General features: G+C 40.2%; 1 protein-coding gene across 7 annotated transcripts in view; it reads left to right on the top strand.

Moving 5' to 3' along the window:
- The window catches only part of TMEM63C (transmembrane protein 63C), a 77,346-nt gene that overhangs the window by 17,704 nt on the left and 31,774 nt on the right, over positions 1–27,868 (top strand). For 2 of the 7 annotated variants that reach the window (XM_088145293.1, XM_088145286.1), the window contains exons 2-7: positions 16,497–16,572; positions 17,819–17,872; positions 18,810–18,929; positions 21,270–21,512; positions 22,578–22,657; positions 25,147–25,179. In XM_088145293.1, the coding sequence (XP_088001419.1) occupies positions 21,315–21,512; positions 22,578–22,657; positions 25,147–25,179 (311 nt within the window). In that variant the 5' untranslated portion in view covers positions 16,497–16,572; positions 17,819–17,872; positions 18,810–18,929; positions 21,270–21,314. The remainder of the gene's footprint in view (positions 1–16,496; positions 16,573–17,818; positions 17,873–18,809; positions 18,930–21,269; positions 21,513–22,577; positions 22,658–25,146; positions 25,180–27,868) is intronic. The other 5 variants (XM_088145288.1, XM_088145287.1, XM_088145292.1 and 2 more) reach the window with 5 other exon arrangements.

The following is a 27,868-nucleotide window of genomic DNA, read 5'->3' as shown; positions in this document are numbered from 1 at the left end:
AAAACATTGCCAAATATGGCGATCCAACACCATATATTAAAATATAATGTGGTTTCTTTGATTTGGGTTTAACATTTTCTTTGAACTTAGGTATTTTGGATTTTAAGCCATGGTTTATAGCTGAACTTTACATTAAGCCAGCATTTTGCCTTATTCAGTAAACCATAGTTAACTGAACCATGGTTTAACATGTGTGAAGTCAAGTGTTGTCTTTAAATTAAGATTACTGAGAGATTGTGAAAAAAAATTGTAAGGCAGCCTTATCCAAATATAAAAAGGGAAAGGCACCCTCAAGGTGATCTTGCCTCCTGTACACAACTATGTAGGTTTATAAGCAGCAATATGGCAATGGCTTGACATTGCCTTGCGGGGGTGGGGGGGTTAAATTTCCCAGCCTAATCAGCCTGCAACATAATGCCAGCCAAAACATTTTGCATTGCATGCCAATATCTCCCCTCAGCTGGGCAATGCTTTCTGGCAGTGCCAATATTATTTGCTAGTCTTTGTGATGATGCGGAAGAAAAATTAGCTAATGCTTAGTTGTGAACACATAGACAGGACAGTGCCAAGCAAGTGTCAAGTTGCTGCAATTGTGGGAAGGGTGTATGCGCACTAATGCTGCTGTCTAATTAATGTTTGCTTAGTGCTTTGCAGATACATCATGCAGTGTAAGATGAACTAGGAATATGGATAAAGCACAATATATGTAGGGGATTGTCAACTAAAAGGTCCTAGAAATAGTCCGCTCCCTCCCTCTATGTGTCTGTCTGATAATTGCTGTAAGTTAAGTCCACATGAGCTGGGGAATTCTGGGAGTGGGGGGACTGCACATCTGGAGCAGCCCAAATTGGGCTAAGGTGGCGAAAACCTTTCAAAAGCAAAGTGGTATATATCAGGGAGCCACCTGTCCCTAATTCCCTAGAAACATTTGTTTTAATTAGGAGCCTCCCGAATATTGTAAGGGGGAAAGAACTGGTGTGCTCTTGGGTTTTCCTGTTCCCTGTTCTTGCTTTCATTATTTCTGCTGATGGCCACTAAGAAACATCGGAATAAGCTTAAATATTACCCTAAGAAGAAAATTATAAGGAAAAAATATAACACTACCAGAATAGTAGTTTACCAAGACCATTGCTTCATATGGAATAAAATAATGCACCCTCTTTTCTCATTTAGGGCCTACTAAAGGTCAGCAGTAGCTCTTCAGCGTTTTTCAGTTCTCCCTAGAAATGCCTGGGACTGGAGACTTTTTAGATGTCAGCAGTTACTCTACTACTGAATATGGCCCTCAGTCTAGTTTTGCTTTAATGCAGCTTATTTAAGGCCTCTGTAATGCTCAGAAGCTTGCACACTTGATGGTGGCAGCGTATTTGCACCACCATTCACATTCAGAGCAGGAAGGAGAAATATAAATTTGCAAATCCTCAGGAACATGGACTGGACAAGAGTGGTTGGCACTGTTGTACACATAGCAAATGTATCTGCCAGGGCAGTGTGTGAATTTGGGCTCTTTTAGATCATGAGGGTGTAGAACTTTCCTCTCATTTTTGTTGGGATAATTGACCCCATGAGCAAGCTGGAGTGTATTCACTGGTGGGTTGAGGTCACAGTTTCCATAAAACACATGATTTTGGATGACCAGAATTGCTTGGCAAAAATATGAGGTTTCAACATTCCCTTATTCAGTAGTCAGGGATACTTATTGAAAAGAGACAACCATTAAATTACATTCTAGTCTACACTAGGGAAGGGTCCTGCATTTTCTGAGAGGCAGCAGACTGAGTCATTGTCATGTGGTCAATCCCTTCCTTTCCAGCTTGATTTTAAAGTAATGAGGCATGTTTCCTGCAAAACTGAGATCAGAAATCCAGGTGGATCTTATTTCTAGGCTTGAGCACAGGTGGCTGTGTCATCCTTTCTCTCTGATAAATCAAAATCTGTGGGTCAAAACCAGTATCTTCCAGCTTTTTGGCCTAGTGATGGTTGTCTAACTCTGATATTTCCTTGTCCCCAGGCTCAAAAAGTCTGGGTACCGAGTCTCATCTTCACCCATTTTTCCATAATTGCTTGCCATAACCAACAGTCTTCCCTCTGCAAGAATAACTAAACAAACTGAACCAAACTGGACAGAATTACTGCAGCAACAAGAGGATGGAAGTTGGGCAGCTAAGTGTCTACATCCATGCGCTTGTGTCAACTTGCATTATGGCTGCTTATTCTAACGTATGCATTTCAGCTGGGCATGATATATAAAATGCGAAGAGAGAAGAGATAGTGGTTACCTTTGGCAAAAAGCCAGTTAAAGTGGCAGAATAGACTGTTTCTCAGGGATGATTTTCCAGGATGAGGTTCGTTTCTGCTTCCTTGACTGGGGTTACACATTGTGATTGAAGAGGGAAACAGACCTTTCCAGACAGTTGGCCCACCCCACTTTCTGCTGCCTGCCAGCACTGGGGTGCTCCCCATAGCCAGAAAGGCAAGAGGGAGGGAAAGCAAAGCAGCTGATTCTTCATGCATCATAAGCTGCGTCTGTAGTGTAGCAGCCTCAGAGATACTGACAGCATCGTTCCTCTTCTGTCTCCCTGGCCCTCGAGGCATTACTGCTGTTTAAAGGCAAGAAGAATTGGCTCCAAGACTGATTGTGGGAACTTTACTGAAGCCCACTGAGCCAGAGACATAGAGGAAATCTTTTACTAACCAGGATCCAGGCACCCCTCCTGTTTCCCCTGTTATTCTCAGTAATGTGTTCAGGACTGACCTGCTGATCCTTGTCAGGTATGTGGCAATTACTGCAAGACTTGGGTTTTGGAAGGGAGGGAGGTAGTTAAATTGGGGAGAAAATGTTGATTTAAGTCCTGCCATCTGCTGTGCTGCTTTGCGTGAAGATTTCCTTGAAGCAACCAGCCACTCTGGAGAATTTACTCTGGCCTCTGCCATTGCAGATTTGCTGAAAACCAGGGGTTCAGAATAGATGCTCTGGACTGATCTGGTTGCAATCTTCAGCCATACTTTATCCTGAATACGTAGCAGTCTTTCAGAAGCTCTTGCTTGAAATCTATGAACTTTTCAGAGCTGAAGGTGGTGAATTTCTTTCAGTCTAAAATCGAGGCAATGGCATTCTTCAACACAATGCTAATTTATTCCATCTTTAGGAGCACAGATATAGCAGCTTTATACCAAGTAAACCTCTGAGCTATCTAAGCTTAGTATTGTCTGCAGAGACTGTGGCTGTCCTCAGGGATTTAGACAAGGGCCCTCTAAGCCCTGCCTAGAGATACATGGGATGGCCCTTGAGCATTTTTCCATACAAAGCGTACATTCTGGCCCTGAGACTGTCCTTCTGAGAGTGCCTGGAAGATGAGGAAGATGGGATGGAGTTTTGCACATGAGTATTTCATGTGGCAATGGCTCATGGGCCCCTTGTGGATCATGAATGGGGAAAATACGGTTCTGGTTAACAAGTGGTGTGAGGTAGGGGCAGAACTCTTCCTCACTTTTCCTCTCTTGAACCTAGAGCATGTTTTTCTTACCTCCCCCCTTCAGTCTCAGTGCACAAATATGGGAAGACTTAAACCTCACCAATTTATGCAGTGAGATCTCAACCTACTTCTCCCTATTCTGAACAACTTAACTGGGAAGAAGAATGCCCTCCTCTCCTTTTTAAACCACAGTCTTGTCAGTCACTGAAATACCAATTTAGGCTGCTGGCAGCAGAGTCAGACCTCTTCACTCTCTTCCCCATTCAAATTATGCTCCAGCTAGCTGGACCAGTGGCTGTTTGGAGGGAAAGATAGGAACACAGTTTATATGGGAAATACAGCATGTGAGAATTAGTCTCTCTGAACAGTTTCTTCTCCAGCTCAGTAGTGACAATGTAGCAGGATAGGCTCAGGTGGTAGTGGTGGCTTGTGCACTCATGGTAGGCATTTGAGGAATTATACAGTCTGGAAGCCACAGGTTCCATTCATGTATCTAGGCTGTTTGTCTAATGATGGGAAAATAGTTTCCCAGAGAATTATGAGCTTGGCAGAAAAAATGGTGGATGTATGCTCTTATTTTGTCTTTCTCCATCTTGAAATATGTTGTGTGTTTGAGAACCAGAGATATATAGAAGGAACTGCTGCATCTGAAAAAACGTGATTTTTCTCTGGTTCTATATTTTGTGAGCTACTCTGACCTCATCTCAAGGAAGAAAAGCAGGATAGTACCTGTACAAATAATGAATAAATAAAGGGCATATCCTGCGGAAAGAGTTAATCTTGTGTGCCAAGAGGAAGCATCTTACTCATGCAGACTAAATAAACAAATGTCAGTACTTCAGTTTTAAACCATGAACATCCAAATGCTACAATGTATTTAAATGTTTTATATAAATTTTTTTTTGAATCTTGCAAGCTGTTGTTGGGCTTTGGACAAGAGTTTTGTAGGGGTTTGTTTTTGTTTTTGTGTCCATTGTGATAGCTGAACAAGCAGAAGAGAGGATGCCCACTTAGGACAGAGAGCTGTGGGGAGCAGCATGGAATCACACAAGGTTTAACAACTCTTTCAAATGAACAGTAATGAAGTTTTAGGTCCTTATATTACAGGCACATTTTTTAAATGTCTGAAAAATATTTGCAAAAATTGTGTTTCTTTTCAAAATAGTGGATCAGATTGTAATTTTGTCATTCCAGTATATAGCTGGTTGAACCTCCAGTAAAATATTACCTAGCTAGACACAAATGGGATAGGTGCAATATGAACAGAAGTGTTTTTAATTGCTGTTATATGGAAGCTAAGTACAACTGTTGAGCTCATTTACGTCCCACTTAAACAACTGGAACTAAGTGACTGATAATTATTCTGAAAGAAACATACAGCCTGCTAAATGTTGCTTTGTTCTGAAAAGCTTTTAAATTAAGGTTTAAAAATGCAAGTTGTGAACAAAAGTTGGAAGCTGTGGTTTGATCTTCATCCTGCCATAACATACCCTGGTATATATATACCCAGCTGTATATGTGCACATAGAGGTGTTCAAATCAATCTGTCAGAGTTAACTTTCAGTTGGCACAGCTTTAGGAAGGAAGTTACTAGTGGGACTGTGTGTAGACACTGAGAGCATCCATGGGAGCCTGAATGGATGTACAGTAATACCTTGCTATTATGGACCCCGTTTAACAGACTTCAGATGCCATGGACGAAAGAGAAATGTTTGCTAAATGTCCAGTGTCTGGAGAATGTTTGTGCATTTTAGTTACATTTTAGGTTATTGCTAAAATAGAGCATGCATAAATCATATAACATTTATACACACTATGTAAATTTGGATTCAAAAGACACCTGGTGTGTAAATTAGAGTTTTTACTATATAATGATCTCTACCAAAAATATCTACAGCTTCTGATAAAATGCTCTTTCCCCCACAAATACCTCTGAACCAGGACCTGCTGTTTTGTTTTGTTTTCTAGGAGACATTACTGCCTTGGCTAATGGTGCATCAATAAATCTGGGAAAGCTTATGAATGGATAGAGATCCTTGTGGGAAGCTCCATATTATATTTTGGTCCTGGGCTAATTTCCCTTTGTCTGTTGCCACGTTGGCTGAGGGTGCTGGAAATTCTACTCCAAAACTATGGGAAGCATCCATTTGCAGAAGGCTACATAAGCCATATCAACAAACTGAGGAATCTTATATATCTGTAATAGTGTACTTTCTGTGTTGTTATTTCCATTTTTCATACCTCTACTGACTATTCAGTGTAATTCTGCATCACAGAATTATCCTGTGAATTCTGAATGTTTTTTGGTCTTTTTTATTTTGATCTATTATATCTTTAGTAGATTTAACAACCATGTCTTCAACTTAAAGAAACAAAACAAAACACCTCCCCTTTTTAACAAATGGAGCTGATATTGGCAGCAGAGGCCGGGCTATAGCTCAGTTAAGTGCAGGCTTCCTGTGTTCCCAAGATTTTGACTGGTGGCCGGATTTGGAAGTTTGAGAATATGTCCTGTGTACCATGCTCATGGTGGAAGGCCACCACCCATATACAAAATGTCTGCCATTGTAGACATGGCAAGCCAGTGACAAAAAATGCCAAATAGAGTGCTGCCAGTATCAGTGGCGGGTGCACATTGGTGTTCATGGGCAGTACACTGGGGGCCTCAGTGCTCCAGGCTGGACAAAGCTTGAATAAATCATTTGGAAAGGAGAAATAATTTGGAAAGGAGAAGAGGGTGAGGCTCATTCTTTAAGCACTGGGTTCCCTAAAATTACTCTAAAACATTTCTTGATCTTTTAATTAATGTGGGGTTATTTTAAACCATCTAATAAGACTGTCAGTTTTGGACACCTTGCTCCTGAGGTATCACAAGAGCTCTCAAAAAATAGTGAATTCTAGTGAGATTGGGTTATCATACAAGATTTCACCCATTTAAGTGTTTAAAATTACTTTTTTATTTCATTTAGGATCTAGTGGGTGCAATTTAGGGGTACTATGGGTACTAAGGCACCTGTAGGATAAACATTTCCGATAAGCCATGATTGTCCCACAGTCAGAATGGCCTCCTATTTTGTGTATTGTGATCTTCCTTGAAACAAGATGGGGTTGTTTATTTGTAGGGAGATGGACCATATACGAAGATCTCATCTTCTCTAGCCAGAGAATGTCAAAACCTCAGATTTCAAATAGCCAACATCATTGCTTTACAGAAAGCTCCCAAGAGAGCTAAAGGCAATAGACATTAATATTCTGGCATTTCCAGATGGCACTGTTTCCAGTCTCATCCTTTCAAAGTATTTTGAAGTCAGCTTCTGCTGAACTCAGAATGCTGAGAACGGGCAAAGTGAGCCATTAACCAGTCAGGGCTGCCTCCAGCCTAGGAGAGGGCAGCTATCTTAGGTCAGTGCCCCAGCCTTGAGCTACAGTAGCTCCTGGAGAAATAAAAAATTGCCCCTACTCTACACCAAAGGGGGAAAAATAAAGTATTAGTCTTCAATTTCAGGTGTTTTCAGTACATGCAGTATGCGTTTGGACATCTTTTGCAATAAAAACCCTGGGCTGCTAAGCTGTCTAGGCCTCAATTCATACTGAAAGCTGTGTTGGTGGGATGTCCCTGTAGTTTTGCAAGCAGAAATTTTTCACAAGAGCTGTAATAATGGTTGTAGGTTGCAGGGTAGGATCTCTGTGTGAATAGTGCAGAGAGATAGCAATGGCCCACTTGAGCTGAGAGGCAAAGTGAGACAAGCATTTAGCGCATTCTGTTCGTGTAAACAGAGGCAATCAAGTCCAGCAGTTTTTTACAGGCAGGGATTGTGACCTTGACTAGGAACTGACTGGAAGGATAATTCACTAAGGTTGCTCTGAAATCCACCGGAGACCTCCATGTTCAGATGGGGTGAGGCAAGAATTCTCATGAACGGGATAACAATTTACCCCTAAGCTCTGCAGAACTGCAGCATCGCAGATCACAAAATGGAAATTTGGCACTTTAAACTGCAACTCAGACACGTTGGGGAAAAAAATTGGCTCAACTGCCCAAGGAGGATGATGCTGCAGGAATAGGGTTGCATGGTGCCAATGCTAAATTGGCATAAATGTCCCTTGTGGAGCAGCCCTCAATTTGCAGAGGTGGCAGTTTGACTGAGGCATTCAGCAGCAGCTTTCTGTTCAGTAGACACCATAATCTTGCAGTGGGGACCGCCCCAGGTCTAGTATTCCTTATTCTTCCAGTAGTGTGAATGATGATGGTGCCCTTGCTGTTCTCTGTGTGTACAGGAACTGCACTGAAATGATCTCATGCCTGCAAAGATGAGAGCATAATGATGTGAAAACACTCTGTACTTATATTGCTATAATGAGGTCTGGCTTTTACCAAAGGATGACACAGCATTAAAACAAGAGTGCTCAGCAGTGCTAGATTTGTCAAGCACATGGAGAGAAATGCAGATGGCTAAACTCTGGGCTTTCTTAGCTGATGGCCTAAGAACTGCTTTGTCCTGTGAATTTTATTTTTTACCAATGCAAACAAGATCGGTTAAGTTTATGGTCTTCCTGACAATCATGCCTTTTATTGTTGAAGTGACCTATTTCAGTAACAAACAAGAAGCAAACTAATGAAATTGTTGACATCATCTGAGTAATGCAAAACAGTATGAATTACAAACAGTTTGGTGCAGTCCACTAGTCAGTCAAGATAGCCAAGAATGTAGCCCTGAGCATACGTGCACTTCAGCATCAAGGGAATATTGCCTCTGAAAATGCCAGTAACTCTTGTTCTCACAAGCATTAACATGTGCATAATGCTGAACTAGTAAGGAAGATGGTAGGGCTTAATATATTCTACACACTCATTCTTCCATTGTGTTTGCAGTTTGCAGTAAAGAAGGTCTAGTATAGAGGTACATGTAACTCAAGCTCCATTGATCTGCTAAGGAATCCTATCTTCAAAAATCTCTGCCCTTGAAAATAAGATAGCTGGGCCTTTTCCTAGCCTCAGCGTGTGCTCTAGTGACATTTCTGTTGTGAAAGTATACGACACAGCTTTCCACAACCCTGTGCTCTCTAGAGATGTTGGGTTTCAATTCACTCAAATCCTGTAAATTAAAGACCAACATATGTGAAGGGCGTTGTGTTGAGATACATATCACAATGCATAGCAGAGTCAGGGGAAGACATATTTTGTTCTAATCATTTGTGGCTTTGGTTGCAGCTGAGATGTCAGTAACTGTTATTGCAAAGGTGTTTTACAGAAGACAGAAAGATTCTGTCCAAGAGATCGGTGTCAAAATCTTGTCAATTGGTAACTGGATTCTTAGTTGGTACTTTTGTGCTGTTTAATCTAAAAAGATCCTGTGTGTATGGAAGTAAGAACATGAACAGAATAAAGGCCCAGGAGCTTTGCTAGAACATTAAAGGTGGAAAACAAAGGGATATTTGATAGTAAAGGAGTAATTATTTAAGTAAGCAAGTTTATGTTGGTTGGAGGGCAGGCAATGATTGGAGTTCCAATAAAATGTATCTGGAGGAACTTCACTGGGGAAAATTGAGTTAATTTGTGGATGCTGAAATGATTGTGGCACTGTGATAAAGCCCATGGGGCTGCCTATGGCGTAGTACCAGCCTGCCCATCTCGCTGTGCTGAAGTTTTGCCTGTTCAGTAGGATAGAGGCCAACGCATAGCAAAACATAGGAGAGGAGACTTCATGTGTACTTTGGCATGTACTGTGTCTCAAACATACCATTTCACTTATACGTATATCAAAAGTCTTGGCCAATAGACTTGGATTCTTGTAAAAACACTATGTGGAATTGCATTGTTTAGTTTCTATTGCTATGCATGAATACAGTTCATGGAAGAAGGTATATAAACCCCACACTTACTCGTACTGATGTTGTTACCTAGTTGGGTAATTAAATGTCTGCAAAGAAACAACCAAGCTCAGAGAGCACCAAGGACTCCACAGTTCAACCCTGAGTTATGTATATTCTCTTCTATTGGTATATCTCCTCCTCCAGAGAACAAGAAGCAAGACAAAAGGAAAATATTCCCCAATAAGAGTGAGAAACTATCAAAGTTTAGAAAACTTCAAAAATGTATGGTTCCAGGAGCTTAGCCAAGTACAGATCACAGATGTGTTGTCTCAGTAGTAATAATCACAAGCTTCCATAAAAGAGGATTGTTTTCTTCTAAATGCATACAAATGAAAACACATTCATTTTCTGATTACCGTTCACCAAATTTAAAAGGAAGCTGCCATAACTCATAATGTGCTTCTTTTCATACATGCAAGATACGTGCTTATATCAGTAAGACAGGATATTTTGTACATGGGATTCAAAACCTAGGTAACATCTGTTTAAGCAGACCTATGTAGAGACTGATGGTGAGAAATGAGGAGGTGAGAGCATCTGGATTTAAATGCTGGAACCAATTTTTTGAACATTATAAAAAGGAAACCTTTAATCATAATTAAACAGAACATTGCGTTTTCTTCTCAGAGCACCTTAGGTTACACGGGATTCTTTTTTTTCTGTTGAAATACTCTGTGATTAACCTTCTCCATAAAAGAGTGCAGAGGAGGATTGAATCCTGAGAATTACCATTCTGGAATGGGAGCTGTGTAGTTCTAACAGAGTTTCAGTCCCTAATGAACCCATAATGGTGTATTTGGATCTAAAATGGGTAATATTCCCCTCATTTCTTAGAAATTTTCGTGCAGTTTTTACTCAAAGCCCCAACTGTATCCTTTTTTTAAAACTCTTTTGATGGGTCTCTCTTGGCCTAGGCATGTGCCGGTATGTTTTCATTATCCTGAATATTGCATTTCTTAATCAAATTCTTCCATGTTGTCTTTCAGTAAATTTGGGGGAATTGTATGTTGGATAATCCGATGTCTGAAATACTTCTGCATTTGATTACTATACTCAGTCTGGAATCTTCCAGTAAGTGCCGGGCCTTATATTGGCTAGCAGAAGTATATTGGCTAATTTTTGGGAGCTGAGTCCCCCTCACATCTGAAGTGCACCAGGCTGAGAAAGCTTGAGAGAAAACTTACTATACTTCCTTTGTGGGTAGATTTAGTGTTCTTTTTTGTTCAGTCATTTGAGATTTCCATATGCATGTTCTTTCATGAATTGCTAAATGCTGGCTGAAGTTAATTAGTTTTGTTGTTGGCTGCCTTGATTTGTGTAACAATAAAAGAAGATTATAGAACAGATATATGAAATAAACAAAACAGAAGGGAGAGACCAAAACTAGAAAATAAATAAGGAGAAAGGATGAAAACAAACACTCCTTGGCAGGAATTGTTAAATTATGTGCATATTAAATAAAATCATATGTCATATATTAATTGTTAATGGTAGGAAACAAATAGCAGGATCAAAGGATGATACATTGTTTTCCAGAAAGGAATCTTTCCAACCATAAAGGAATCTTTCCAACCGTAAAGGAATCTTTCCAACCTTAAACCTTCCTTTTTCCACATAATCTGCATACAGTCTTTATTTTTTCAGAAAAGTTTTGTGTCTCTCTTCAATCTCAGCTGCAGCACATGGAATTACAGAATAAAATCTTCTTAGCTGTGGCCCACAGATCAGATGATTATTTTGCGTCTTCCTTCTGTACTTTCTTGCACCAAATAAGCATGACCAGGATTTATTGTTCAAAGCACCTGGAGAAATTCTGCTGGCTACTCCTACTTTAAATTAACTTGAGTGTCCCCAGTTAATTTGGCAATAAGCTGGCTAGTTTGAAACAAAATGTTGAGTTAGTTAGAAACAGAAAAATAAAAAATAAAAACTTCCTAAATTTCCTACAGTGTTGGAAAGAGGAGGGGAAGTGTGGGAGCCCAAGGCTTAGTTGTGCAGTTTACATAATACAAACCAGTTTTACTTCTGAAAAGAGCTTAGCTTCACAACCCCTTCCTCTTGTTTGAAGGCTAGAAGGGTATTGGCGCCATCACACAGGAGATCACCTATATCCTCTCTTCCCAACTGACCCACAAGTCGTGAACTGATGTTTGTGCACAGAACCATTTATTGATGTGTATTTCCTAGCCAGTATTCAATAATGATTTGCCTGGTGTGCTGAGTCAGTGCCTCTGGCTGCAGTGTCTCTCTCTTTCCTGAGAGATCTCCATTGACCTTGCACTCTCAGCATCCACAGTCACTTACATGGATAAACACCATTCATTTGTCTAGCAAATGACAGCTAATTGGAGACAAATCTTAAGCTGCATGCTCTGCTGCTGTAAGAATAGAGGTAGATCCTTCAGATATGCAGGATTCAGGAGCTGCAAGAGCAGTGGAAAAGCGTGTAACAGAAGTGAAGACCTAGTTGAACACTTGACATTTAGGGCTTTTAAACAATCATCTTCAGTTTTGCATTTCTGACTACGAGCTGCCTCTTCATTAAGGGCTAGTTGATCTGTCACTGATTCAGAGTATTGCTTTTCATATCACTGCAGGGAAGGAAGGTTTATGAATAGAGCTAAGCAAATAAAGCAAAAAGTAAGTATGCAAAACAAGGTTGAAATGGCTTTTAGAGAATGCAAATAATCACACGTGGAAGTCTTCAAGTACGTACTTGTAGTCGTGCCAGTTGGGAATAAAGTATAAATTTACATCCATTTATATGTTCATACGTTAGTCAGAGCCAGCTAATTTATGATCACTGGAAAAAAGTGATCATATCTTAAAGTCTTTGGAAATCAACACCAGCTATTTTGAAGAAGAATGAGATGCACCTACTCAGAGTAGTCAGTACTCAGCTACATAATCTGTAGCCTGCCTCAGTAGAAGGCAGGTTTCCACTTTCATTACCCAAATGACAAAAATTGCACATTCTAAGTCTCTGGCTTAGAAGATCAGAAAACCGAGGTTTCACTGTACATCTAAAATGAAGAAAACTGATTTCCTTTCAAAAATTCTTGCAGATCTCAAAAAATGGGACAGTACCAATCCCACTCACTTTGGTTCCATGTACCACTAAATACCACTGGAAGTACTTAGGAGCTAAGCTACAACACAACATTGAGTGTTCAGTATGCATGACTCCAGGCACAGTGCTTTAGCTATTAGGTCATAATATCTAGATTCTTTTCTATGTTTTCCCTCTTAATAGATCCTTGTAATGAGGGGGGAAAAAAAGGAAGAAAGTGGTGGAAATCACAGGAGGGAGTGGCAAATTAATGCCATCATCATCTGGATTCTTTTGTTGCCTTGTCAATGAGGCAGGTTGATTGTATTAAGAAAGCAGTGTGATTGTTTGGCAATGTGATGAAACATTAGTACGTTGTTCTGTTAGAATGCAAGTAAAAGTCAGAGTTGGCAGGAGATCTGTGATTTCCTGCCCAGTCCTGACCAGAAGGCCTGTGAATAGGAATGAGCAGCACCTAGCTGACCTTTGTTGATCTCAAAAAAACCAAGCAGAGTCAGGACCTTCAAGAGAAGCAATCTATCCTATCCTATCCTCTCTATTGATACATTATTGTAATGTAAAATTTTAATTGTTTGTGATCAACTAGTCCTGTGAATAAATGAGTAACAGAATTTGTTTATTTTCAAGTGCTTTTATGGCACTGCAGTCAAAAAAACTAACCAGCTCATGAAACTGGTATACAGGTACAATAAGAAACTGTGCAAAACATACGTCAATAACTCAAAGTCATAAAAAGCATAACAAATGTAATGACCATTTCACCATATCTTGGACCACCAAGAAAGAACAGGTAAAAGGCAGTGAAGTCAATTCAAGAGCTCGTAATTTTGTCATTTTGAGATGGCACCAACAGTTTAAAGGATATTTGTCTATCACCAAAATAAACCAAACTTCCCTTTAACATCTTTTTATCTGTCAAAGTCAGGTAAATCAGAGTACTCCACATAGTCACATTCTGCTTGGTTATACGCTGATTGTCCTATCTGTAAGCAGAGTCTGCAATTGTTCACTTGAACTCTTTAAGCTTCTGGAATTTGTGTTGCTTCTTAAAAAAAAAAAACCCTCTGAGAACCACTGATCAAAGTCTCATTCCAAACCCTTAGTTAAAGCATCTGAACCCAAAAATGTGGTGTGTCAGAACTGGATGGATCCAAAGAATTTTCCTGGTCCCACCAAGTTTTCTCCACTTTAGATGTAAAGTAGAACCACTGTTTTCTAAACCTCGGCATAATGGACTTCTGTTGCAATGTACACCATTTGCTTGATAATGATGTCATTGCACATGATGTAATTTGTGTCATTTGAATATTGACATCATTATACAAGTGAGGCAGTTATGCAAATGATGCAAATTGCATCATGTGTGTAACTGTATCAGTATGCAGATAATGTTATCTGCGTTGTCACAATGACATACTCTTTATTTGGCTTAAAAATGGACATTAATCTATTAAAACAAGATTTCACTGTATAATTAAAAGCAAGAGATAAATAAGAGTTAGCCAGTTAGGAATTAGGAAATGTTTGCTACAACATCTCCAGTGATTCAATTCTATTTTCTTCCCACCTATTTTTAAAATAACTGAGTACAGGTAGTCTCCTGGTTAAGAACGCTTGGTTTAAGGACGACCCATAGTTAAAAACGAAGCCTATTGCAGCAAAATTTGAGTTAAATACACAGTGATTCAAGTTAAATACACAATGGTTCAAGTTCACTACACAATACTACTTATACAATATTACACGATAATACTGTTCCGGCTTACATACAAATTTGACTTAAGAGCAGACCTTGGGAACGGAACTCGTTCTTAAACTGGGGACTACCTGTACCTTTGAAGATGCAGTGGGGATTAAAAGGAAGGATTATAAGAAATTCTGAGGGAAAAAGATATAAATATAAATTGTTGATTAAATTTATGAAGGGCTTTGGCACAGTAGTCTGCAGATTAATCTTAGTTTTCTGGTGAGTTTTCACAGTAATGATGTAGCTCTTTGGGGTTTTGGTTTGTTTGTTTTAGGAAACCAGGGCTTTGTTTAGGAAGAGTTAAATTGAATGGCTACCTGTGGAATGTTTTTAGAGAAGTCGGTAGGAGACAGGCTACGCTACAATGAAAGGACTAATGTAAGGAAGCAGCATTGATATTCAAGTGTCATTTGATGGGTCTCAACTGGCTATAACTTTCAAAAGTACAATCTCCTGGATCCAGGTTCTCATTTTGGCTGACTATGAGTGGAGACATCCCCAAAGGGGAGATGATTAAAAAGATTTTAAAATGTAGCTGTCCAAGTGCCTTTAATCAGATAAATCTGATTGAAACACTCAGGTCAAAGAGAGGGCAGAGGAACAGCGTATTTATAACACGACGTAGCTATCATCTACTTCAATACGTAATGGGAAGAGAGAATTAATTTTGATGATTTGAAACCTGAGTTATGGGCAACATTTTTAACCTCAGGCATTACATGCAATTCTGGGTGGTGATCATGAGCCGCGTGCAAACATAGAAAGGCTTCCCTGACGCAGGATATTTTGCGGTCACTGAGATAGTGAGGAGGTAAGGCCTTTCCTTCCTCATTCCCATTTGCATTCCTGCTCCTGATTTGCTAATGACAAAGTCTCTGACCCTGGTGGGGTCTGCAAAGCCCTGTTTCTCCACGGTCTAGTGACCAAGGCTTTGCAGTACAAAAATGAAAGCATCAGACACTCTGAAGATTCTTTATTATTTAGTCAGACCTAGAATAAGGGCAATGGGGTGAACCTAGAATAAAAATAAAGGCAATTTTATGTGTGTATGCTGTCTCTCTGTACGCGCGCGCGCACACACACACACACACACACACACACACATCCCTTCCCATACAAAAGATATTCCCATGCAAAAGATATTTCTATATCGGGAATCAATGGAACTCTGAAGTAAGTTCCAATTCATGGTGATCTCACGTACTTGTTTGCAAAGAAGATGCAATTAATAGTAACTTTGTACATATATACACTTGCATACTGGCTGCCTTCACATGACCCACTACTACATAAACTAGCCAACTGTATTTTAGCTCAGCACGTTGTATAAATGCAGGCCACGTGTTTCATTCATGATTTAGTATGTCATGTGAAGCGAGAAATCAGGCAGATTAGAGTTGACAGTGGAGAATGTGTTGTGGACAACCCAGCAATTGAGAAACTCCTGTTTCAACTAAAATGGGGAGACTTCAAAGCCCCAGTCAACCTTTAAACACTCTGTGTTAAACTTAAACTCATCTCACGGATTTGTTGTGAGATAAATAGAGGGTGACCACGTATGCTACTTTGATCTTTTTGGAAGAGAAACAAGAGATTGGTCAAATAATTCTGTAAATCACTGGAAACTCTTTTGTGCATGTTTCATTTTACTGCCTACAGATACATGCTTTTTGTATAGGGAAAACATGGAAACAAATCATAATGCTGGCTGACCCTAAAAATGGTTCTGTCATTAGCTCTTGGAAATTGAGGACTGAGCTGCTGGTTGCTAAGAGCCCCCCCTGTTTATTTGCTGATGGTCCAGAGTAATTTTCCTTGGTAACAAAAGGGAGATGAATTATTCAGCAACTGGCAATGCCAGATGGCATTGTTTACATAGGGAAGGGAGGCAAAAGGAGGGGGCAAGAAGGGGCACTCTCAGACAACATGGAGGCAGGAGGCCATCTGCCCTTCACCTTCCTCTGCTTCCCCAAACACAGGAGAAAACCCATAATGTTTTTAACTTACTTCCAGCCATTTTCTTTTGAGATGGGTTTAAGAGGCTTAGAGATAGAAAAGGATCAGCACTGAAAGCAAACTCTGGCTTCTGCCCCACTACAGAATAAAAATACTAAATACACAGTGTAATTGCAGTGTTCAAGCAGCGGAAGTCACAAGAAATAAGAGATTCCCGCCTCTAACCACAAATGTTTGCTTTGCAAGGGATAGTGAGGTGTGGCAAAACTAGTTACACTGGATTCTTACAAAGAATCAATCTGGGCCGATTCACCCTCTGTTTACTAGAATTATTGGTTTAGTTTTGCCTTTTTTTTTTTTTATAATGACTTAGACTGACTACTCCACAATGGCAAGAATTGACCCTGGCATCTGGAACCAAGCCTGAATTGGGGAATGACTCTTCTTGGGTATGTATCATGAGTTTGCCATTCAAGAAGGGTAAAGAGTTGGTTTGTAGAACTCGTCACAGAACACGAGGAAGTGTTCTCTGCCCCTGGGAGGATCCTCGTTCTCAAGGATAGCCATCCCCAGCGTGGTGCATTATAGATGGGTGATTAGTATGACTTCTGCCATTCTCAACCAGTCTGGGTGGGAGATGTGTGCATTATCATCCAGTGCATCTGGAAGGTACCAGATGTGTCTAGGGGGATCTAATTTAAGGGTGGATGGAAGAATGAATGAGACTAAGCATGGCTTTGCCGGCTATGTAACAATGGCTCTGGGAGAGCTGGACACATCCATCTGTTGGAAGATGGATTGAGTGCCAGGAACCACCAGAACCAAACCCAACAGGTTTGTGTCTAGTTGCTGAGGGCACTAAAATACTAGAACTGCCATTTAGAAAATTTTCCTGGACAGTAAGGACATCTCTCCGGAAAGATCTGAGGAAAGCAAACAGGGAACAGAAGCCAACATATGCTACTCTCAGATAAAATAACCGTGTGAATGCCTGAGTCTGAGAAGCCCCAGGCTGGCATTTTGCCTGATAGGATACAGGACGTGACCATGCAATGCAGCCTCATTCCCAGTGCCTCCAGCTTCCTATTTTGAGTAGGGTTCCTGCTTAGACGGGGATTTATATTTGCTTCCAGTGCAACTGGAATGCAAATTGCTGAACATGCTAGGGAAAAACAAGGGAATTAGAGGATCAGACTAGCACATGTGAGACTGCCTGAGCAGGGGCAGTGTACACAGTGCCAAGTGCTATATCCTTTTGGATATGTTTGGCCAGGAAAAAAGGAAGAGCGGAGGAAGAGATGGGTTACACACTCAGTTGTTTTGAACTGTATCTGTTTAGTGATACAGGACTGTCTGATCATTTGGGTGACTGTGTTTCTAGTCCTCTCTGCCATTAAAAGAAGGTTTCCTGAACATTGGGAGGCTGCAGAGATTCAGCTAAACGTTCTTACAATTTCCTTTTAGAGCATCCTATTTGAGGGACTTGGGGTGGGCATACCAGACTAGAAACGCAGAAATGGAGAGGATGGCATACCGTTAGCTGGAGGCTGAAATCATTTTGAAGTACCAGATTTTGAAGAGATCAAGTCAGAGTATGTGTCGCTTGCCTGCACTTACAGGCTATTATTGGCATGTTTGTAAATAACAGATCGTTGCATAGAAACATTATGTTTCCTGTTCATTCTCTTTACAAAGGAAGCCAAAACCAAGTGAAGCTGCCCCTATAATTTCTCACTTCACAGGGAAGTAGTGAGTACATAATACATATTTCTTTTCCAAGATTTCTCTGGAGTCCCACGTATTGATCCTGTGCTTTCACAAACTAACATTTGCAGTTTTCTAGAACAGGTTTACCTAAGCTAGTACTTTCCAGTAGGCTTTGGACCACAACCCCCAAATTCCTGTCCAGTGTGGTATATCCACTGATGCTTCACACCCACAAGGCTCAACACCCATTCTTAATTCACCCACCCCACTAACATGCCATTAGCTGACTTACCCCATTAACATACCACAGTGTAATGTTTTTCTCCGTGTTTCTTTGATCGTTTCTTAATAGCACACAAATCCTTTTAACGTTAATTTGTCTGCATAATAGAAGCAATTAAAATAATAGAGCTGCAATGGGCCATTTAGACCATCAGTGTTCAGTGCAAGAATCCAAATTAAAGTATCCCCAACAGATGGCTGTCTAGTGAAAGCCCATTGCCTCCCTGGATAAATATAAATATATATATTTATATATTTATATATATATTTATATTTATATATTTTTATTTATATTTATATTATATATATATATATATATATATATAGTGTCTTTTTGGTATTTCACTTGTTTTTCAGTTTCCCTATCTTACAATTTGTCTATTATCCTCTGCAAATACGAGCACAGATGTATTTATTTTTAACTGTAAAAACCCAACCTTTCCTTAAAAGTGAACTAAAAAAGGCAAACTTACCAAAAGTAGCAAAGACAAAAATGGAAAAAAAGTTTAAAAATCCAGCCAGCTAATAGAGCATAGCAAAAGCGCAGTCTTAATTAGAAGCCAAAAAAATCAAAACACACTAAAAATTAATATTAGTTATCTTTCAAATTCAAACAGAGAGACAACCTAAACAGCACTCTGGTTCAAAGGCTTTCCTATATACCTTTTGGGTTTTTTTGTCTTTGTTTTTGCTGTAGGGGAAATGCCATTAAAGAGGGGACAGGAGTTTCTGGGGGTGTTAATTCCAAAGCCTGAAGCACTGATAGCAAAGAGGACCCTTCCTGGTCTCCACCTTAAATTCTTCAGATATTGATGGGGTAGGTCTACTCATAATTTTAATAAGAGGGTGTCATCTCTGCCCTGGATTCTTCCTTGGAGGAGAATGAGACATCAGGGATGAAAATGAGAAGCCCTAGTTGCAGGGGTAGAAGCTGAAGCAGAATCAGTTCCTGTTATATCTTCAGGCATTGATCCACTCCCTTTGAGCCCTCAGCAGGGAGTCCTGGTAGCCCCTTTCTCTGATCCACAGCTTTTGAGCCCTAACTACTGCTGCTACCACATGCAGAAAAGGCTAATGGCAAAAGAGTGCCGGCTTGCAGGGTCAGGCTCCCTGGGAGAAGTGACCACCTTGGGAATCAAAATCACAGTTACTTCCAGCTGTATAAGGGAATATCAGAAGCTGAGACATTTGCTGGAAACAGCATTCATTTTAACTTGTCTTACACTCTCACATTTGGAATCAGGGACCATGAACTGTTCTTGGATATATTTACCTTCCTCTGGACAATGGCTTCTAACTTGTCTCTTCTTAGTACAGTACAGCGGGGCAAAAAAGTATTTAGTCAGCCACCAATTGTGCAAGTTCTCCCACTTAAAAAGATGAGAGAGGCCTGTAATTTTCATCATAGGCATACCTCAACTATGAGAGACAAAATGGGGGAAAAAATCCAGAAAATCACATTGTCTGATTTTTAAAGAATTTATTTGCAAATCATGGTGGAAAATAAGTATTTGGTCAATATCAAAAGTTCATCTCAATACTTTGTTATATATCCTTTGTTGGCAATGACAGAGGTCAAACGTTTTCTGTAAGTCTTCACAAGGTTTTCACACCCTGTTGCTGGTATTTTGGCCCATTCCTCCATGCAGATCTCCTCTAGAGCAGTGATGTTTTGGGGCTGTCGCTGGGCAACACGGACTTTCAACTCCCTCCAAAGGCTTTCCATGGGGTTGAGATCTGGAGACTGGCTGGGCCACTCCAGGACCTTGAAATGCTTCTTACGAAGCCACTCCTTCGTTGCCCGGGCGGTGTGTTTGGGATCATTGTCATGCTGAAAGACCCAGCCACGTTTCATCTTCAATGCCCTTGCTGATGGAAGGAGGTGTTCACTCAAAATCTCACGATACATGGCCCCATTCATTCTTTCCTTTACACGGATCAGTCGTCCTGGTCCCTTTGCAGAAAAACAGCCCCAAAGCATGATGTTTCCACCCCCATGCTTCACAGTAGGTATGGTGTTCTTTGGATGCAACTCAGCATTCTCACTCCTCCAAACACGACGAGTTGAGTTTAGACCAAAACATTCTACTTTGGTTTCATCTGACCATATGACATTCTCCCAATCCTCTTCTGGATCATCCAAATGCTCTCTAGCAAACTTCAGACGGGCCCGGACATGTACTGGCTTAAGCAGGGGGACACGTCTGGCACTGCAGGATTTGAGTCCCTGGCGGCGTAGTGTGTTACTGATGGTAGCCTTTGTTACTTTGCTCCCAGCTCTCTGCAGGTCATTCACTAGGTCCCCCTGTGTGGTTCTGGGATTTTTGCTCACCGTTCTTGTGATCATTTTGACCCCACAGGGTGAGATCTTGCATGGAGCCCCAGATCAAGGGAGATTATCAGTGGTCTTGTATGTCTTCCATTTTCTAATTATTGCTCCCACAGTTGATTTCTTCACACCAAGCTGCTTGCCTATTGCAGATTCAGTCTTCCCAGCCTGGTGCAGGTCTACAATTTTGTTTCTGGTATCCTTCAACAGCTCTTTGATCTTGACCATAGTGGACTTCAGAGTGTGACTGTTTGAGGTTATGGACAGGTGTCTTTTATACTGATGATAAGGTCAAACAGGTGCCATTACTACAGGTAACGAGTGGAGGACAGAGGAGCCTCTTAAAGAAGTAGTTACAAGTCTGTGAGAGCCAGACATCTTGCTTGTTTGTAGGTGACCAAATACTTATTTTCCACCATGATTTGCAAATAAATTCTTTAAAAATCAGACAATGTGATTTTCTGGATTTTTTTTCTCATTTTGTCTCTGATAGTTGAGGTATACCTATGATGAAAATTACAGGCCTCTCTCATCTTTTTAAGTGGGAGAACTTGCACAATTGGTGGCTGACTAAATACTTTTTTGCCCCACTGTATATCTTGGCTTTAGACCTACAGATAGTGTTGAAATACTCTCTGACATCTCTATAGGACTGGTTTAGCAAGGATCTGACTGTCCTCTGCCCCTCAGTCTCTGTATCTGTGTGGGACAGAACAGAGAGCATACTTATAGAGGGACAAGCGTATCCTCAGATATGAAAATTCTCCTTTGATCAGCCCTTTTCAGTCTCCTACCTAGTTTCTCTCTTTTCCTCTAATTCCACTCTAGGTGTTTGACACAGCAGAACTCCCTGGGAGACCACTGATTTAACAGATGGACAACATGATCATGACCACACCTTCATCAGGAGACAGGAGTTCCATCTCTCTGAACGTTCTCACATATCTGGATGCTCTGACCAACAGTACAGAGGAGCAATGCTTCAGCGCCCGCTCCCACAGCACTGTCTTACAAGGGCTGCCATTTGGTGGTGTGCCCACAGTACTTGCTCTCAACTTCATCCTTTGGATGGTGAGTGAGAAGGAGAAAATCACCTTCCTTCTTTATCTGTTCATAAATCATCACCCACAACAGCAGCAAGCAGCAACATTTGGACATTTGGGAAACCTTAAATTTTATATCTTTACATCAAACACAGTGCATGGGATATGGCAGTTTCCTTCTTCATTTCCTGATACAATTCTCATTGATTCTTCCCTATATGTTTCTTGAATACTTGAGAGGGAGAGAAAAAACTCAACTGATAAAAAGATTATTTCCCTAAATATTAGAGCTATGGGAAACACATCATATGACCTTTAGTCATAGAGATGTGACATCACATTGATAGTGAATAGGGAAACCCCCATTCATTCAGGCAGGTGAGAGCAAACTCTTCCCTCTCCCACATTTCTTCTGACATTCACCCCAGCCAGTGTTCCGCATAGGCCAGGTGGGTCTGCAACCAGACATCCAATATATATACTGCATCTTAGAGACACTTGAACAAACAAGCACGAGAATTCATAATTTCTTGTCTATCTTTACCTTGTGCGGTTTTACACCTTTTCTCCAGTTTAACTCAAGTTCAGGATTCAACTGAGAGACACATTTGTATATAGCCTCGTTTAAATTCCACATATATTCATGCTATGCAAGGGAGAATTAGCAGGCATAAAAATGGTATATTCTTCTACCTTCCTGCCTGTTTATTTTCCCACCTTGAATTCACATTGGCAGGATTCATACAACATACCTAACTAGATCAGTTAAAGACCTAGCAGATGCATTTGCACCACATGCTAAGTTTTATTAATGTTAACCTTGGTTAGTTTCTTTGGTGGTGATGCGGTTAATATGTCATATGAATGCAGCCTGGTTACAATTCAGTGAGTTGTGCAAACCCAGAAAAAGATTCAACAGCCAGGTTTAGATGTTTAAGTGAGCTCTGAAAACATACGGAAGCAGAAATCCCATTCTGCAGCTGTTGTTGTTTATCTTCTACTGCAATTTCTGTCACAGGCAGGGAAAAGGGAATGGAGGATTTGCTTAGTGAAAAGGATCCACTAGGCCCATAATTCTTCTCTCTAACTGCAGGTACTTCTCTTCATCTTCTCCTGCCTTCGGAAAGCAGCTTGGGACTATGGACGCCTAGCCTTGCTGATGGATAATGACAGGTAAAATCTAAGCTTTCTAAAAGGATGGAAAAGCTGAAGGGCTTAGCAAATAGCGGAGCAATTTGCTGTATGCCAGGCTTTTCCAACTTAATGTCCTCCAGATGTGTTGTGGCTGCATCTCCAAGTATTACCAGCCCCTAACAGTCCAAGCACTTTTGGAGGGCATCAGACTGGAGATTATTGCTGTACATACTCCAAAATATCAGTACTGATGGGTACTCTGTTGAGAATTGAATACACAAGGGCAGTATTAGCAGAGCTTCAAAACTTGGGATAACAACAGAAAAAAAAGTCATCAAATCTACATGACCAATGGATTATGAAAATTGTTGGCAATGGATCCTTAATTCCAGTAGTAGAAGAAAACGTGAAATTTCCTTAAATTTCATTTTTAAAAGAGGAACAATCCAAAGCAGTTTTTTAATCTCTGTAACATAAGATGAAATCATAGAATTGTGGAGTTGGAAGGGACCATGAAGATCATCTAGTCTAACCCTTTGTAATGTGCAGGAAAACCAGTTAAACCATCCTCAAGAAGTGACTGTCCAGCCTTTTCTTTATAGCCTCTAGACATGGAGAACCCATAACTTCTAAAGGTAGACTGTTCCACTGTTGTACAGATCTTGCCATCCAGAATTTTTCTGTATTCCATCAGTATAGTAAAACTGCACAACAGTAAAGACAGGAGCAGCAACAAAATAAGGCTATGACAGTACCAAAGAACTGGCTAAAATCATACAGCTGATGGAATATGGAAAGAAATTGTCTAACCTCTTATCTCGTCCACTGCTTCAATACATGGAACTGAAAAATCCTACTGGTGATTACCACCAGCCAAGGTTTTGAAGGTTAAGATGTATGGAGGAAGATGGTGGACTTAAAAGGCAGATCTTAGTAAAGAAGTACTTAGAAGAGCAAGGTGCAAGATGCCTTTAGGCAGAAGATCAGATGATAGCTAGTTGGTGAAATAAATCAGTGAACCATGAGCCAAGAAATCTCTGGTCCATATCTTGCCTTGAGGATGAATTCCCTATGTGGCAGCTATCTGTTAGCCTTAATAGACTTTCTTCTTCCCCCTGTAATGTGGGGATAATCAAAACACCAAGGTACATTAGTAGGATAAGTGCGCATATTATTTAGAGTAAAATACACAGACATGCTTAAATGTAATAGCTTTGAGTATTTGTCCTCTTCTGAAAACAGGCATCTCAGAATACAGGTTACAAATAACAATATTCAGATAGTCTTCTCTCCGCATAATTGCAATTGCATAGAAAATTGGAAAGAAGAAATATCTGCATAAAAATCTACAGAAGAATTCATACACAGTTTTATATCTGTTTCTCTGAATAGATGCAATTTTGGAAGCAATTTCCCACTAGTATGTGCATTATTGCAAATGATTTCTCCAAGGTTTTTTTTTTTATATGTGATTTTCTTTAATGTGTACAGTATATTTCTGGCCAAAATATGGTCAAGTATATTAAATGTTGTTTTATTAAACTGTATTAAATGTTGTTGAAGTGTATAAAGAGTAGATGATTGTGTTTCACTTAGCACCTTAGCTTGGGAAGTGCCAGCTGCACAGCGGCATCAAAGAGCCATGAGTGGGTTAAGGACGGAGGGCATATCCTGAACAGCCACAATACTTATTAGATGATGGTTGTTTAGATCACAAATATAGTTTGCAGCCCCACTGGTTTGGTACAGCATAGGACATAGATTTACTTTTCAGCCAGCCTGCCTGCTGACTGGGTATTCCCCAGTCTGTCTGCTTGGTATCTCTGGAAGTGCCCAGGCATGTGGTTTTGCTCTGCCATCTTACAGTGACCCTTCCTCTTTGGTGATTGGATGTGTGATTCCCTGTTTTCCCAGCCATGATTCTGTCCCAGTGTGTAAATGCAAGCCTTGATGAATATGTGTGGTATGCAGAACTGGTTGTTTGTTAACATCATCATAGAAGGAAAAGGGACCAAAATAAAGCAGTTCTTCCCACCAAGCCCAGTGACCATTCCCAGATCAGTTGCAATGCTAGCCAAACAGATTCCACCTTTTGTTTGTGGTGCCACACTGTGCACACTGGCCTCACCCCTGTGCTATATCTTATTGGCCTCACTGCTGCAGTGTCCACTCGAAGGCAGGATGATGATGATGATGATGATGATGATGATGATGATGATGATGATGATGATGGCGGCGGCAATGACTGTAGAGAGATTCCATCTCACAAAGTGTACCTGTGATTGACTGTAGCCCAGTGTGAAACATAGCTAGCACATTTATTTATGTGTTCATATTACACATAGTTCTATTCTTTCTCCATATTGCAGTCATTTCTTGGAGGAAAGAACACTAATGTGGATCTCTAATTCTGATCCTTTTGGAGATGTTTGTCTTCATTCTGTGCATCTCAGTTAGTAGTATTGTTTGTTGTTACTCTCTGATGATCTCTCTCCCACTGACTACCATTGTTCTTCTTTTTTAATCAGCCGTTTGCCTCCAAGCACATGGAACTCCTACGAGTAATGATACAGTGGTGATAAGGGAATGGAAGGCTTGGGGAAATGAGGATTCTTGTGAAAGAAAAAGAATCACCACTGCTTTTAAAGGAGCATTTGAGAGTCTATCCATTCCATCCAGGAACAATTAGCTTTCCCCAAATCAGCTGTTTGTCAAGGTGGAAAAGAAATAATTCATGTTTCTCTGCCTGTATTTCAAGGAAATCTTGGCCTTGAAACTCTCTTTAAAAAGATCCAGGATCAAAGCAAAATAATTTTATACTGGTGATACTTTCTGTCTTCCAGAAGAGGCAGAGGAGGAGGAAGGTAGGTGAGTGGTAGAGGCAGATTGGATTAATTTTGTTAGAGATTTCAAATTGGGTGAATCTGCCCTCTGTATTGTTTTAATTCACTTCCTCCCCATTTTGCAGTGGCTTCTATTTCCTTCACAAGATGTTTGAATGTCATCTGGTAACATGGGCAAACTCCTTTAAAATATTCTCTTGATCCTTAATCTGTGATGTATTTTCTGTCTGATGATGCTGGTTTTTATTTGATGGTTTAACGTTGGGTGAATGGGAAAGTTATAGTCAGCATCTAATGCTTAAAATACCGTTTCTTCAACATTACCCTAAAATAGTATTTCCAGATATCCCTGCGTTTAATCTAAAGCATTACATTTTTATAATATATAGTGGGTGTTCTTTTCATGAATGCTACAGCTTTGAAATTACTCTTGCTGAAACTCTGATCTGGCCATTCTTTTCTACTATTATGTGAGATTTATTATCCCTCAGTTTGTATAAATTGTCTGTTACTTTTCCACTGGGGATTTGATTTGGCTCTGGGCATTGTTCCTTCTCCTATTTATGGTACACCTTTTCCAGATATAATTATCAAATATGTGCCAAAAATTGTAGATACTGAAATAGAGTCCTGAAATGAGGGCTTTAAATTCTGACCTTGGCCTACTTGTGAAATGCTACCTATGAGCAAAAAGATGTATTTGTTATGGAGTATGGTTATGGAGCTCCTACAGAGCCATCTTGCATTACCTCAGCCATGCTGCTATGCAGAAAAGTTCACAGCACAATGTCAAATGCTATGTGTGTTTGGTATGTTTTTTTCCCCCCTAAGTAATGGACCAAATGTCTAGAAAAGTGGAGAGCAACAGTGGAGGAGAAAAAAAAGATCCCATCATATAGTGCACGGCCTCTGAACTTGTCAAATCATGGTTTCCTTGCTGGGGTTTGTTATACCTTGCTAGATACAAAGGTGGCCAACTATAATTGGGGGAGCTATGCTTCACTTGCAGAAGTTCCCAAATGCAATTCCCACCATCTTCAGTTTAAAAAAAGAAAGCAGAAAGCCTATGATGCTGAACAGTGATTCATAGTAGATGATATTGTACTAGAGAAAGTGTACCTCCACAGGACTATTGGGAAGTACAATTCAGCAACATCATAGGTTCACCACCATGGCCATTATATGAACAAAGATGCTGAAGTAGTATAAGACTGCTTCTTCTGTTCCTAAGAGCAGAAAAATAAACAATTGGAGAGAGAGAGCAATAAAAATACTGGAATTTAAGCCTTTCTAAGAAATAAGAATTGTTGCTAGCACGCACAAGCCCAGGCCACACCATCTGTTAGAGCTCCTCCGAACAGTTGAAGCTGGACTGTTGGTAATTCCATTCTGTACCAGAATTTCATTCTTCTTACTAGTTTGCCTGAGAACGTAACCTCTGCTTGAACTTCATCTTCCAAATGCATAGATGTACTCTCTTCCTTGGAAATTTGCTGTAGCCAGTCTAGATGGAAATCGCACTTACTGAGCAGATTACTCTTATTATTCTTTATTCCAATAATAGAGAACTGCACAAGCAAACTATGGGAGGCATCCTTCCACTAACCCTGCATTTCATCTTAAATTATTAGTGCCTTTGCTGTAATTAGGCAGTAATTATTAACACCATGATCTCAAATGGTGCAAAAAAATATGAAGCAAACTGCCCATTCTCATGCAGAATGAAATCAAGACTGAAGTAAAGTTACAGAGCAATAAAGGTAGAGAATACAGAGCATATACCAGTAAAGTCCTGGTAACCATAGTCTTCTGATTTCTTAGCTCCAGTAAGATGCTACAGAATAGTATCCAATATAGTTTAGACAAGTTATAAGACTGATTTTTCCAACAGCCAGTCATGCACCTATTTTTTTTTCTTTCTGTACAAACTTCTCCATTCCTCCCCATCGAAAATTAGTAGACTCTTACTTGAAGCAAGCAAGATTTGGATGATTCAAGCAATATGCTTGTGTACAATCCTAAAGTCCCCAGTTCATTAAAATGCTAATGGCTGCATAAGCTCTTCTGGCTTCCAATTCCATCCTCTCTACAATGGCACCAATACACAACACCACTAAAGCTGTAACATTTATTGGAGAAGGGCAGGGATATGTTCCCTTGAACTTTCTTGGGCATCAATATCTTCTTGGACTATTGTCACTGTAATCTAGGTATTTCAGACACCTTCTGCTTTCTCACTCACTCTTCCTCTTTTAGGCTTGTTGGTGTCCTGAGGTTGGGGAGCTGTAGATATTTAAAAGTGTCCTGGTCAGAATAATGTTCCTCTCTCCATTCTTTTTCCTTTTCCTCCCCCATATCCAATTTACACTTTCCTCCTCATGTCTGTCTCCTCATTCCCTCTTCTCCC

The sequence above is a fragment of the Python bivittatus genome, unplaced genomic scaffold (genome assembly GCF_059951505.1).
Source record: "Python bivittatus isolate LINGU-HERP-01145 unplaced genomic scaffold, Pbiv_v1 ctg000480_np1212, whole genome shotgun sequence".
Classification (NCBI taxonomy): Eukaryota; Metazoa; Chordata; class Lepidosauria; order Squamata; family Pythonidae; genus Python; species Python bivittatus.
The sequence above is the reverse complement of the archived record's forward strand: the minus strand, read 5'-3'. Positions and strand labels throughout refer to the sequence as shown.